General features: G+C 41.1%; 1 protein-coding gene across 3 annotated transcripts in view; it reads left to right on the forward strand.

Annotated features, from left to right (window-relative positions):
* Positions 1–14,589, forward strand: part of LOC117962641 (noelin-2-like) — a 109,490-nt gene extending 94,901 nt beyond the window's left edge. For all 3 annotated transcript variants that reach the window (XM_059007006.1, XM_059007007.1, XM_034915932.2), the window contains exons 4-6: positions 2,811–3,030; positions 6,968–7,074; positions 13,661–14,589. In XM_059007006.1, coding sequence (XP_058862989.1) covers positions 2,811–3,030; positions 6,968–7,074; positions 13,661–14,338 — 1,005 coding nt within the window. In that variant the 3' untranslated portion in view covers positions 14,339–14,589. The remainder of the gene's footprint in view (positions 1–2,810; positions 3,031–6,967; positions 7,075–13,660) is intronic.
* Positions 14,590–15,160: the final 571 nt, after the last annotated feature.

Consider the following 15,160-nt stretch of genomic DNA (forward strand, 5'->3'; position numbering starts at 1 on the left):
TTTTCATGAGGAACTACATATTGCACGGCAACAGGTATATTTCACGGAAAATGTGAAATCCGTAAAAAAAAAAATTAGAATTAAGACAGGACCTTGGTTTAATTCATCCATAACTATAAAACATTCAGTGGTGGTATTCTGTTTGCAGTAATACTAAAGAAAGGTTCTCTACAATTCAGTGACAAACGGTTTGACCGTCACTGCACCGTAAACATTTCTTTTCACTGCCTTGGTTTAATTGAAAAGTCTCACCTACAGCACAGCACAGCACAGCGCTCTTTATTTCTCTAACAATATAGACCTCAGTGTCTTGTCTTTTTAGCTGACACACGGATGCAGAATCAAGAGGAGCTGCAAAAAATAGATAGTCACTCCACGAAAAGACAAGTGTTAGCGCTCCATCAAACTATTCCTATTGTGTAGCCCTGTGCAGGAAAGCGCTTATAAAAGCACGAATCGCTTGCTCATTAATGTTGCAGATGCCTGATGCTGCGGAATACTTGGGATAATGATCGTGCATCAACCTTAATGTGACAGAGAGGAGAGAGCTGAATACACACGGCACAATATCGCACCTGCCTGACATGAGAATAGTCTTAATCGGAGCCAGTTCATTAGAGGACACTTCATAGCCTTTCAAGATGAGGCTGCACCAGCTACAACCTGGAGATGTTTTTGAAGGCATTCAAGAAAGGCACGATTGTCATTTATTAAGCCTTGTTTAGTATTTCTAAATTCAGCACTAGTGAGTGTCTAATGCTGTACATGCTCTATATCCTCTGTAGACCATAGCAAGCTTTGACATGAAGAGTTTGGATGCACTTCACAATACAGCTACATTAACCTATAACAAAAGTCCAGTGTAGCTACAGTGTAGTCATTGCACATGTATTTTAGAAGTGTGTCCAAGAATTGTACTACAGCACTGTTATGGTGAATAAATGCATTTTATAAGCCTTTTACAATAGAGGCAAACCCCATTTAGTATCAAGCCAATGCGCCAATGTTGTGATCATACACAGCAAGGCTGTACACAAGGTGGATCAGGGTGAGGGTTGATAAAGTAACTAATTACTTGTAATCAGATTACATTTTCGAGTAACTTTTTTTTATATTAAGGTATTACTTTTTAAAAGACTGGAATATTGATAAGAAATCAGATTACACCTTGTGCTACTGTGCTTCAGTTGAAAATCTTGCAGCATCAGCAGTTGGCAGAAGCACCTGTGTGCATATTACTTTTCCTTAAGTGTCTGGTTTATTCTGCTCTACCAGCATTAAAATGAATATACTGGCCTCAGATTGGAAGCGAGAGGAGAGTTAAACCGCTATAACCGTGGATGCAGATGAGCTCGGTTCTTTTGCACAGTGGTTAAGAAGCTCGCTTGCTGTGCGCCGGGGTAGCCAGTTCACCCCCAGCCTCCACCCTGTTCCAAGAACCATAAAGAGAGGAACAGAACACTGTAGCTTTACTTACCTTCTATTGCAGCCTTTCAGTAGAACATCTGTAGGATGCAGACCCCTATACAGTTATATACTGCATGAATATTTTAGAACGTTCTTATCTTATGAGCCAATGTGCCGTAGCTATACCCTTTTCATCTCCTGCAGAGGATGCATATGCCTGCCTGTCTTCTCTGCACTGTATTAATGCTCAGTAAGTGATATGTGATTTTATTTAGGAAATATTACTGCAGGCTTTTGGAGATATTGAAAGGGATTCATAGTATGGTGGTTCTAGCTCCTCTGCCATGACCTTTAAACACATTTTGCATTTGCACTATTTTAAGACCCGTTTTTTTTAAATGCTCCCTGGGCAGTTGGCTGCTCAGCTCCATCGTTAGGTTTCCAGGCGATTTTTCAGTCTTGGGCACATCACCTTAATTACATTTAATTGCTGGTGTTGAGCGTGTGCTTCCTCGCATAGACGTGATGCAGAGTGACATTGTCCAGCTGTAAGACTGAGGGAAAAATCAGTGGCAAGACACAAGACACAAAGGGAACAGAACCCTAGTACAGGGTTGGCAAGCTCTCCCGTTGAATATCCAGCCTGCTCTGAAAGGAGACCGGAAAAGGTCTATGGATATTGGGACATTGGGCTGCCACCCTACTATAGCCACAATCACAGCAGAGTGTAGTAATGCATTGCAAAGGCAATAAACAAAACAAAGCACGATAAAACCCAGTGCATTGGGAAAAGCATGGGGAAACTCCCTTAGAAAAGTTTACCATGGTAAAAGTGAAGCAAAGTGCAATAAAGCATAGGTATGGTAAAGAATAGCGAGGTATGGTAAAGCATATTAATAAACATGGCAAACCTGGGGAAACTATGGTAAATACACAGGAAAAGCAGGGTTAAAGTACTGTGTAATAATAAACTTTTATAAGGGTTTATCCTGGTAAACTTTTATAAGGACGTACTTTTTTTTTTACCTTTGGCAATCCCTACAGAATAGTCCACAGATGTCCACAGAATGAAAACTAAGAATCTAGGACAGGGGTGTCCAATCCTGGTCCTGGAGGGCTTGTGTCCTTCCTGGTTTTTGTTCCAACTGTGCCCTAAATTACTTAATTAGAACAATAATTGGTAATAACAGTGAAATAACTTACTGCTGCTGCAGAGTCACTTCCAATAGGACCTCGGTTCTACATCTCATCCATAGGGCGGAACACAAGGAGGTTAAGTGACTTGCTCGGGGTCACACACAGTAAGTCAGTGTCTTAGCCAGGATTTGAACCAGACATCTCCTAGTATGAAGCCCTTTTCTATCCCAAACAACACTCAGTCCCCATGTGTCTTTGTGTTTCAGGATCTCAAGGTGAAGGTGGACCAGATGCTCCCCCTGCTGCCGGTGCTGGAGCAGTACAGGTCGGACGTTCGGATGATCGTGCAGCTGAAGGAGGATGTGAGGAACCTGTCGCTCATCCTTCTGGCCATCCAGGAGGAGATGGGAGCCTATGACTATGAGGAGCTGCAGCAGAGAGTCATGATGCTGGAGGAGAGGCTCCATGCCTGCATGCAGAAACTGGGTGAGCCGTCTTCACAGCCTGAGCAGAAACTATTGTTGTAAAGTTGAAGTGGGACGTATTTTCAAAGGGTTTACTCCAGTGTTTAAGTATTTTTTTTAAGTGTTTATTTTTCAAGACTAGAACCACACAACTAAGTTATATATTTCAAGTCCTCTTAAGCGCTCTCTATGTGTTTTCATTTTGTAACATTTTTGTTCTCTCCTTAATTAAAGTTAATTAAAAGAACGGAGGAAACGCTTTGAAAATACTGCCCAACGTTTTCTTGCTCTTTTGCACTTGCTCTGTCTCTCACCCACAGTGACCTCATGTAAAACAAGAACTTAACAAGTCCACTTGGGCAACTAATAGGCTACCGGACCAAAAATGTTCGTATTGTGTGCCCCTGAGAACATTTTTAATTTTTCTGATTAAACAGTACAGTCAGTGTTGTGCTTTGCTGTCACAGCGTGTCTGTGAGATTTAAAGCTCTATAACCATGAATGCAGACGAACCTGTCCCTTTTGCACAGTGGTTAAGGCGTTTACCGATCAGGAGGACCAAAGATCTGTGGGCGACTGTGAAGCCAACTTCCCATTTTTATCTGCAGAACCTTAGAAACAGATGCTAACAAGCTACAGAAATATAGAGGCCTGGACTCGTTGGGTGCCTGACCAGTTGTGATTACTGAAGCATGATTAGGTGATGACTGTAGCCCCAGAGGACTTTCCTCCCCTCTTCTACAGCAGAGCAATGCAGAGCTCCCTGTGGGTCCCCAGCCGATATCAGCAACTTGTCACGAGTGGGACTGGCTACGTTTATTTTTCAAACTCCATTTGTGCAAAACGTTCCGTGATAACAAACCTCCTTTAAATGAAAGCAGGACCTAATCTGGTTTAGATCTTGGCTGGGCTGACGCTAATGATGTCCGACTTGTCAATCTTGGAGCAAAGAAGAGCCGTCGGCCCTGAAGGAACTTTTCATTTGGAAGATCCAGAGACAGACGGTGACATCATTCTGCTAATGTCTTAAGATCAGCACAATATGCCCTCCCCCACTGGCTTATGTTCTCACCTGGGAGCCTGGGAGGATGCTACCCTAAAAACAGTGCAGCAATAATGCTGTGATGTTTGGATGCCTGCATTGTAGATATCACAGCTGCAGCACAGTCCACCGGCCCAGAGCCAATAGAGGGGGGGACCGCCCTCTAGTGAGCCAAAAATGCCACAGTGGTCACCCTGCGATATACAGCTATGGACAAAAGTTCTGCATCACTGAGAATTTTAGGATTGAGGCATAATTTATTTTTATATATATATATATATATATATATATATATATATATATATATATATATATATATATATATATATATATATATATAATATGAACATAATTGAGATCTTTTATTTAACATTATGTAATCAAAGAAACTACAAAATGATATCGCAAAAAGTCAACTGGATGCCATAATAGTAGTACAGTATTTCATGTTAGATTTCGAAATGTCACATTTTTCAATTTGTTAGTTTTTTCTTCAAGTACATGGACAAAGCGGTATGCAATGCAATATGTTAACGTAACATTATTCAGCAGGTTTCATTCGACTTTATGAAGCAGAATGAGTTAATTCTATAGGGTGATGCAAAACTTTTGGCCAGAGCTGTATATTTAGTAGTCAGCTTGAGCTGGTATTAAAGAAATGGACAGAGTTGTGTACATCAACTAGGAATCTCATTGAAAGATCTTTGTAATAACCGCTATGCCACAATATTTATAAGATGTAGGATGGCTTTGATTGAGATTACAAGGAATAATAAAACAGAGATGACCTTTTGCTTTATTGTCATCCCCAGTTTCTTTTATTAATCCTTTAATAGCAGATGATGCAGTTATTATTTTATTATTTATGCTAGCTTTTAGCTTGTAGAAAACAGTATATTACATTCAGTAGGGATTGTGCGACTCCCCCTGTGATAGTGTCTTTACATTTTGTTGAGGTGTATGGAGAAGTCACCTTCTTATCGCGAAGCTTCGTGATAAAGCTGTCGCTGAAACAGCTCTTGTGTTTGTGCTGTTGTGCAATTTTAAACAGCTTGCGGGGTCTTGTGGGGAAACAGGCTAAATGAAACTGAGGGTGAGTCCTGTTTTCCATTGACTTTGAGTGCGCGCCTCAATGACAATGGCTCCTTTGAGGATTTTACAGTGGCTGGCTCAGCACATCGTTGCCAAAGGTTTCAGCCAATAAATTATTCAAGTGCAGCAAATCTCTGTTTTCACTATGCGGTCAAATGGCTACTTTGGGATGAAAACAACATGCAGCCAACATCACAGGTGTTAAAAACAAGCTGGAGGCAGTTCAAAACTTCTCCAGACGTAAGAGAAAATACAGAGATGAATTAACCCTTTCACAATCAGGCGCGGAGTGTATTTGTCACATGACACAGGTCAAAATATCACGTGTATTGTTGTTCTTGTTGAGAATCCCTTTGGATATGATTTCATGCTTCGTTCATCACATCCCTGTGATTTTTGTTAAACTCAGGAGTTTAAACCACCCTTTTGAACACAAAGGGCTTCTCAAATGTGTCTTCTCTCTAAGTTCAGCTGGTACACCAGAGTGTAACCATGAACCTGTCCCCCCTGCAACACTCTGCCCCTAGTGGTTGTAGAAAATAATTCATAAGACACATTTGGACTTTTTAAGTCATGGGTTGGACTGTGTTTTTTTCATGGTATTTCACGGTTAAGATATTTCAAGATTAAACGTAACATTTATTAAAGTAGAAAATAATAGCATTGTCACATTCAAAATGTATATTATACAACACACGCTCCTAAATATTTAAATGCTTACCTGAAAAACAATAAATGCTAAATTGTAGAATATTTCACTTTCTTTTTTTCACCATTACGAAATTATGAAACAAAATAAAAACACAAATAAAATGTAAAAATAACAACAGACATGTGAAATGTCCCCTTCTTGTACCGGTCACAGCAATCTTTAGCAGAAATATTTTTGATTTTTAATGCAGCTGGTGTTGAAGACATTTTAAAGAAATCATGCAGCTGACTGCAGTGTGTTCAGTAATTTACTGGAAGCAAACTAAACCGGCTGCCAGGTTCCTAAATGCAGTGTAGCTATGGCATGCCAAATGATCATTTAGAGATGTCTGAAATGGCATGTTAAGATATCTTAAAATAATTAGAGATCTCTGGAAAGGATTTGAGATATCTTAAAATAAGGAAAATGTTTGCTGTATTTATTTTGAAATCTGTGACCCAGTCTTAGTCATGGGATGTGATGCCTGAAACAGAAAACTGTATACAAAGTCGTTCTAAACAAACAACAAGAACACATTCGTTAAGATGACTTTGCTGTGATACAGCCATCTGAAATATGTTTGCATCAGAGGGCTTGTTTGGAACTGCAAATTCTGCCACATTTTAATGAGCTGAATTCTTGAATCATTCTTAATTAACTCTCTATTGCAAAACATACAGCACGGGGGTGCTGTGTAAGAAGCTCGTTTTCACCCACTCAAAGCCAGCAACCCTGTAGGTGTTCTGGCCTCTTGTGGAGTAGAGCTCAGCTTGTATCGTACAGCACCCTACATCACATGCTATCTATAACGGGTTTCTTTAATTAGTATTATTAATTAGTCATTTTGTATCCAAAGCGACTTACAGAGACTAAGGGGTGAGACTGCAGAGTCACTTACAATAGGTTTTACGTCTCATCCGAAGGACGGAGCACAAGGAGGTTAAGTGACTTGCTCAGGGTCACACACAGTGAGTCAGTGGCCGAGCTGGGATTGAACTGGGAACCTCCTGGTAACAAGCCCCTTTCTCTAACCACTGGACCACCAAAGCCTCTGTATGCCACAGCAGCAGCAGTGTTTTGATCACCTGTGTTCTTTATACTAATCGTTGTTTTGTCTCGTTTTTCTTTGCTCAGGCTGTGGGAAGCTCACAGGGGTCAGTAATCCCATTACTATCCGAGCGTCGGGGTCCAGATTCGGATCGTGGATGACTGACACCATGAGTCCCAGTGCAGATACCCGGGTAAGGAAACAGAGACCATTGCCCTGTTGTGAGCCCCAAACGGCAAAAGACTCCTGCAGTTGCTGTGCTCTGACTTTTAAAACGCTGTGAAATGTAGAAGCCTTTTGTGACTTTCATGCAATTTGATTTGCTCTTGTAATGCTGAAATTTGCTTATCTTAATTACCCATAATTCCATGGTTACTGCTTTCTCCCACCTTAACTCGAATGCTACTGGTATATGTGTGTGTGTGTGTGTGTGTGTGTAGTATATGACTATGTAATTTATAACACACATTACAAACACATTAATATATTTAAATATAGATAAGTGAGTGTAGTTACCATGGTATCAAAAGCCTATAAGTACCTCCACTGTTTGTTTTCAAACACACTTGACAAAGGTATTTTAAACATACCAAAATGTGACAGCAGCTTCCTCTAACGACTTCCCTATGTTCTCATTAAGGTGCAGCGTGGCAAACCTCTCAGACTGATGAATCGATCGCTCCAGCCCGCGGATTAATGACTTGTTTTTACACAGTCTGCACCAATGATCACTCTAATTACCAGCGCTGCCATCACAGCGAGCCCCGAGCAATCCAAATAAGGCAGGGGCACTCCGTCCACAGACCTTTATTAAACCAGCAACCACATCGGACATGTTGAAGGCAATGAATACATAGAGTCACATGCTTTTTAAAAGCTTTTTCCAGCTGCAGCACTCAATCGTTTACTTATTTAATGACACACAGTACAGGGATGCCATTAGCACTTCAAAGAGTTCTGTAAGAAGTATTATTATTATCAATACTATTTATTTATTTTTGCTTTGTCTGGTGAGGTAGTTTGCCTGCGGTTTCCATCTAGTTTGCCTAATGCATTGCATTTAGCTGTTTTGAATCGCTGTGCTCTTGCTGGCTTGGCAGCTCTGTAGGCGTGAGAGAGAAAGGGTGGTTCTCAAGATTTATCCACAGAGCAGTGAGTTGTCAGGGACAGACAGCATGAGCTTTCCCCACATGCCCTGGACTGGAGGGAGCATCCTTTCTCTTAGGGGCGTAAGGGAGGGAGCAGTTCAGTCTCCATGCCTCGTCTGCCCTGGACTGGAGGGAGCACCCTTACTCTTAGGGGGTGAGTGAGCAGTTCAGTCTCCATGCATCGTCTGCCCTGGACTGGAGGGAGCACATTTTCTCTTAGGGGGTGAGTGAGCAGTTCAGTCTCCATACTTCAAGCCTGCCTTGGACTGGAGGGAGCATCCATTGGACAGCCCACCATAAAGTACAGAAGGTCACTGTAAGCTAAATAGAAAGCTGATAAGTATGCCAAAAAATGCACTGACATATTTGGTGCAAAAATACATTCATTTTATTTACATTTTTGGTTTAGAAAAACGAAACCCACACTGCCACCGATTTCAAACAGTGAGAGATCTCAGAAAGACAGGTCTTGCCCTTCTAAATTTGCAGACTCCAAGTACCCACCTTTTTAATATAAAGAAAGAGCCTCTATGGCTTTAAGCAGAGGCAGGAGAGACCCGCTTCACCATTTATCCCCTGGCCTCATTGCACGGAGCACTTAATCTCGTCTCTGTGTGGGATTCACGTCATAGCTTGCCTAGGTGCTGGGGGAATTAATTAAAGCACAGAAAAGTGGTCAATTTCTTCTCTCTCCTCGAGCTGCAACTGTTATGTAATTCTGCTGCTGAAGTTTTTTTTAGAAACTTTTTCCCTGCAGGCACAAGCAGACATGGAGTGAATTAGTGAGCAGGAGAGGGAGGGAAGCAGTGGAACTGATTATATTGAATCGACCGGTTGCACACACACACATGTGATCAGCTAACTGAGACCGTGACACTTCCATTTGTTTTTGTTTGTTTTAATTTAAAAAAAAAAAAATGTAATTACATTTTTTTTGCTTTATTATGATCATTTATTTATTTTATTTGTATTTTACTATTAATATTTCTTTTTGTTGTTGTTTTATATAACTTCAGAACTATGCCGTACAACTATGCATGGGATGACATCATAAGTTCTGGGATTTTGACAAATTAACAGTGATTGGTTGCTTGGCTTCTGCTATGCGATTCATAATTGCAATCATTAACGCTTCACGTTTTGGTTCTCAAAATGATTGCTACACCATGTTCGGTACCTGGATGCCAACCACAATCTACAGTGTGTGAGTTACAATAAAACTCAAAAACAGCCTTTAAAATAGATACAGCAGGGATAGAAATATGACTCCCGTTGAATAGCAGTTTCACCCATTCCAGGTTTTACTACGAGCTTGATTAGCCACTGTGTATAGGTGACAAGCCTAGGTGTGTCGTCTTAAACTCATAGTAAAACCAGGAATGGATCGAACTGCTATGCAATGGGAGTCTTATTTTCATCCCTGCTGTAAGCAGCACGCAATGGGTTTCTCTCTGCTTCCAGCTAATACAGAAAAGTTAGTGAAAATCACACTTAATACCATTATAACCCTGAAGAGACCTTAGCAGAACTACAGGCAGACCACAGTATTACCAGCAAAGGCAACACAGTGGATTTGAATTTACATTTTGCACTGCGGTGGTCCTGATATGATGGTAGGACCCAGGAGGCATGAATCAACAGTGGATTATAGGAGGCTGTGTGGTCCAGTGGTTAAAGAAAAGGGCTTGTAACCAGGAGGTCCCCTGTTCAAATCCCACCTCAGCCACTGACTTGTTGTGTGACCCTGAGCTAGTCACTTAACCTCCTTGTGCTCCGTCTTTCGGGTGAGACGTATTTGTAAGTGACTCTGTAGCTGATGCATAGTTCACACACCCGAGTCTCTGTAAGTCACCTTGGATAAAGGCATCTGCTAAATAAACAAATAATAATTACTTCTGTGTTGGCTCACAACATGCTGATATAAAAATATCCCCAGAATGATACCAAGGTCAGCCTCTTCCCATTTGTAATGGATCTCCTCCTAGCAGTTGATGAGCTATTGATACTGATAAGACACGTACTTCCCTCACGAATACAAAGCTTCCCTTATGAAAGTTTACTGCAGTAAAAGCATAGCAAAGTGTAATAAAGCCCAGTGAAAGCATGGTAAAGGTGAGCATTGTGAAGGACAGATGGTAATGCATATTAAAAAAAAACCCAAGGCAAACGATAGTAAATGATGGTAAATGCATAGTATAACCATAGGTGCAAAATTACCATGCAAATTCATCATGGTAAATTTTTATAAGGGATTTAGCTGAGTGGTAAGACGTCCAGCCCTTGCCTTTCTATTTAATTCAGTGGGCTCCGCTTGTGTTGCCTGTGACCTTCAGAACAGAAGCATTGCATTGCAACTGCAGAGTCGCTGTTGCATTGCCATTGAATATTTCCCAAGCGGGATCTGCTGCAGCTAAAGTCTGGAATTGAATATATTCCTGCCGGACCTGCACTGCAGTATGCATCCTATTCAACAGAAAATTACACCCCACAAAAATCAATAACACTGTACCAGCATGGCACATAAACGTAATAAGAAAAGTGGTTGCTTTTCACAAAAAAAATTATTTGAAATAGTAACAGGAAAGAAATACGGTTGTAATCCTTTTCCAGCTTTGTAACTCAAGTTGTACCCTTGATTTTAGAATATGTCTCAGTACAGTGGAGAGGCGGCATTCAAATTGGATGGATAAATGGCAAGCCCTCAGCGAAAAGCGTTCTGCAAACTGTTAAAAAAAGCCACCTTCCTCAATCACTTGTCAATTTAGTTTCAAGCTTGTGATGCACAGCCTTTTAATGGTTCTACTGTACTGAGCTCCGCGAAAGTGGCTGAAAAATGAAACTATCCATGCAGTGCGGCTAAACAGCGGAGCGTGGCGAGACCTAGCAAGCAATCAAACATCTTTGTGTTTATTTGCCAGCCAGTCACCTTGCAGCCCGTTTAATTTTCACTATAAAATTATGCTTGGCATGCTCTGGACTGTCCAATTAAATTAAGTAAAATAAAACCTGATCAAAATAAATTAGGAGTACACGTTGGTCGGAAGCTGGTGCCCCCACTGCCTTGCTGTCCTCCTCGGAAAGCCATCCCTACTCCGACTGCCTGCCCAAGAGATTAGGATGGCATCAGGTCGATGTACAGCTACTGTATGGCCAAAAGTTTTGCATCACCTACATCATCAAAAAAAAACAAAAAAACTATATGAACAAAATTTAGATCTTTTATTTAACATCTACAAAATTATATTGCAAAAGTCTACCGGAAAGCAGTATAGTATTTCATGTTAGATTTGGAAATGTCACATTTTTCAAATATTGTCAGTTTTTCATGAAGTATATGGAAAACTAGAAAGCGGTGTGTAATTCAATATGTTAATGTAACATTATTCAGCAGGTTTAATTCCACTTTAGGAAAGCACAATTAGGGTGAAGCAAAACTTTTGGCCAGAGCTGTACAACTGCATGTGATGAATACTCTTTTAGATGTATTTTTGAACCCATAAGGCATTCATTGATAAATCAGTGTTTGAAAGGGGGTTGATCGCTGGAAGGTTTTTGATCTAGTGCCATGTGTACTAACCCTGGGTCTTAACATTTATTGAAGAATCCATACTTGAATAGACACCCACACATTCACACGAGCACAGATAACTCCAATGCACCTGCTTTTGCCATGTGGAGCTCTGGAAGCAATTACATATTCCCTTAAGCGAGATGGATGGTTCCCTCTCCTTGTCGTTGGACCGTGATTGACAGTGAGGGCAGGTGGCTGTCACAGAGAAGGATGGCTCGCTGGCAGCTCCGATGAGTTCACGTCTCAGCTGGCCAGTAGTGTGTAATATTGGACAGTAATAGGATTGCCTTGCTGATGGATGGGTGGATCAACTCTGCTTTCAGAACCGTCAAGGTGGAGCCAGAAACCGTTGCAATGACACCCCACCCCCCGAACCCACTACACGGACAGGCTATTCGGATCTCCACAGAAATCAGGTGCTGACAATCAGCCAAGGGGGGTGGGCTAATTAATCAAGTGAAGAAACAGCTGCTTGGGTTTGTGAAGAATTCTGCTTTTCTTTGACTATGTGGAGAGCAGCGATCCTCACAAACCCAAGCAGCTGTTTCTTCACTTGTTTCACTTGGAATGGTAAATTAGCCCAATCGACACCAATGACCCTCACCTTTGTAAAGCTTGATCTGATTTATCGATAATCTGTTTGTGCAGGTCAAGATAAAGCTATACCATAGTAAAGATTATATGGGGTTGAAAAAAGCTATGCAGAAAAGATGTAGCCTTTTGACAAAATATGACATCCCATTGTGTCTTGTAGGGATGTTAATAGTTTAGCGTTTGAATAATTAGTTTTCCAAGTTTGAAACATTACAGTTTTTTCTCTACCCACTTACGCTTTGACAGTAGTATGCATGTCAAATATAGAGGTCAGCTGTATGCAGCATAAGGTTATTTATTCAAGGTATTTTAACAAGTACACATGCAGTCTCATCCACATTTAATGCTCTAGTGCAGTGGTTTTCAACTCCCATCCTAGGGGACCCCTGTGTCTTCTGGTTTTCATTCCAACTGAGCTCTCAATTACTTAATTAAACATTTAATTGAACTAATTAGCTTAATTAGGCCTTTTTAATCGTTCTTAGCTCCTAAAAAGTTGCAGATGTCAAGTTATTTATAACATTTTATAGTTAAGTTGAAATCTCCAGCTTTAAGAGCTGAAAGCAATTAAAAAGGCCAAATTAAGCTAATTAATAGTGCAATTAAGAGTTTAGTTCAATAATTGAGAGCTCAGTTGGAATGAAAACCAGAAGACACAGGGGGTCCCAAGGACCAGGGTTGGGAACCACTGCTCACAAAAAAGGACCAGCACGCCAAAGGAGGACTTTTCATTGACTGCCAATTAAGCTCTACTGAAGACCTATAGCAGGGGTGGCCAACCCTGGTCCTTTGAGAGCCACAAGGTCTTCTGGTTTTCATTCCAGACATTACTTAACTGAACCAATTATTTTCTTCATTGGTCAACACCAACATTTTTTCCAGGTCTTTAGCTATTGATGATTTAAAGACATCCAGAAAACCTGCAGAATTGTGGCTCTCCAGGACACGGTTCGGCAACCTCCTGACCTGTAGGATAGCCGATTCCAGGCTGTTAGATACGATGTTTATCTAATAAATGACGTCAATACCCTATGAAATACGAAGCATGGAGCAGTGCCAGGAACGATGGAACAGACTTATATTCATACTATGAGTATTTTAAACATTGTACAGTAAATTCATTTCATTTGATTCATTTATTAGTAATCTGTCATGATTAACCATAACGGTATTGTTTCCAGATGTTGCACCTTGAGCCTCATTTTCGGGTGGTTCTGTAAAGTAAATTCTCTGCACTAACGGGTCCCAGTGTTACAAATCCAAACTGTACAACCACTACTAATTTTTCTTTTTAGTATAAACCGGAAAAAAGCTCAAGCAATTCCCATCGTGGCGTTTTATGACGTGGTTCTTTTTCTCCTTTTTTTTTGGATACAAAGTTATCAAGCAAGTTCTTGAGCGTTCTTCCCTGGCGCGTTCTAGGTGTGGCACGGAAAGATCTGTAATTGAAATCTCTGTCGTTCCAGGTGTGGTCCATGGATGGTTACTACAAAGGCAGGCGGGTTCTCGAGTATCGCTCCCTGAACGACTTCATGAAGGGGCAGAACTTCGTGCAGCACCTCCTCCCTCACCCTTGGGCCGGCACGGGCCACCTGGTGTACAACGGCTCCCTCTACTACAACAAGTACCAGAGCAACATCGTCATCAAGTACCAATTCCGCTCGCGCAGCATCCTGGTCCAGAGGAGTCTGGCCAGCGCCGGCTACAACAACACCTTCCCTTACTCCTGGGGGGGCTTCTCGGACATCGACCTCATGGCCGACGAGAACGGCCTGTGGGCAGTCTACACCACAAACCAGAACGCGGGGAACATCGTGATCAGCCGGCTGGAGCCCCAGACACTGGAGATCCTGCAGAGCTGGGACACAGGGTACCCGAAACGTAGCGCGGGGGAGTCCTTCATGATCTGCGGCACTCTTTACGTGACTAACTCCCACCTGGCGGGGGCTAAGATCTACTTTGCCTATTACACAAATTCATCCAGTTACGAGTACACGGACATCCCCTTTCACAATCAGTACTCGCACATATCAATGTTGGACTACAACCCCCGGGAGAGGGTGCTGTACACTTGGAACAATGGTCACCAGGTCCTCTATAACGTCACGCTTTTCCACGTTATAAAGACTTCGGGAGAGTTGTAAATTGACGGCATTGTGGCTGGCCAGGTTGAGTGACTGACCAACGAGACACGTCTATTTTTTTTTATATTTCAATATTAACAGTATTATTATTAATCGACAACAGTAACAAAAACAAAAAAAAAAAAAAAACCTGACTACGACAGCCAGCGCCAACTACGAAACTAAATAAGACTTTTTTTTTTTCTTGTGGTGAGTGCGCATGGTTCTCTTTTTTTTGTGACAAGAAATAAACATCTACCTTTGTCATTTAAGAGCTTCTTATTCCTTTATTTTCTAGGGTTTCGGAACGCGATACCGTTATGTCTCCTCAACATGCATCTGACATCTAAGTCTTTGACCCCAATCTGTACCAACATCGCAGATAATTATTACTTACCAGGAATATTACTATGTAGTTAATAGTTATTTAAATACTTTTTTTTTTAACTCACTAAAGTAAGCTAATATATTAATTTATTTGGCAGACGTCTTTCTCCAAGGTGACTTACAGGTGTTACGGGGCAGAACAGGGTTACAATGCAAGACTCACATTTTAATACAGTATAGTTTACAGTAGGTGCAAGTAATACTACTAAAATATGAAATAAGATGCAACAAGTTAGGATTACTGCAATGTTATATCTACAGTGACATATTAGTAGTGCAATAGTGCAAGGACAGTGCATTAGCTGAGGATCCATAGGTAGTATATAATGTGTTGTACAGAGCCACCAGTACAGCTAATCTTAAACCATTAAGTGCCATTATCCTCATTTCAGAACAGGCTACTTTGTAATTTGAGAATTATTGAGCATTTTTAATTTGTTATATTTTAAAAACTGT

This window comes from Acipenser ruthenus, chromosome 34, assembly GCF_902713425.1.
Source record: "Acipenser ruthenus chromosome 34, fAciRut3.2 maternal haplotype, whole genome shotgun sequence".
NCBI lineage: Eukaryota > Metazoa > Chordata > Actinopteri > Acipenseriformes > Acipenseridae > Acipenser > Acipenser ruthenus.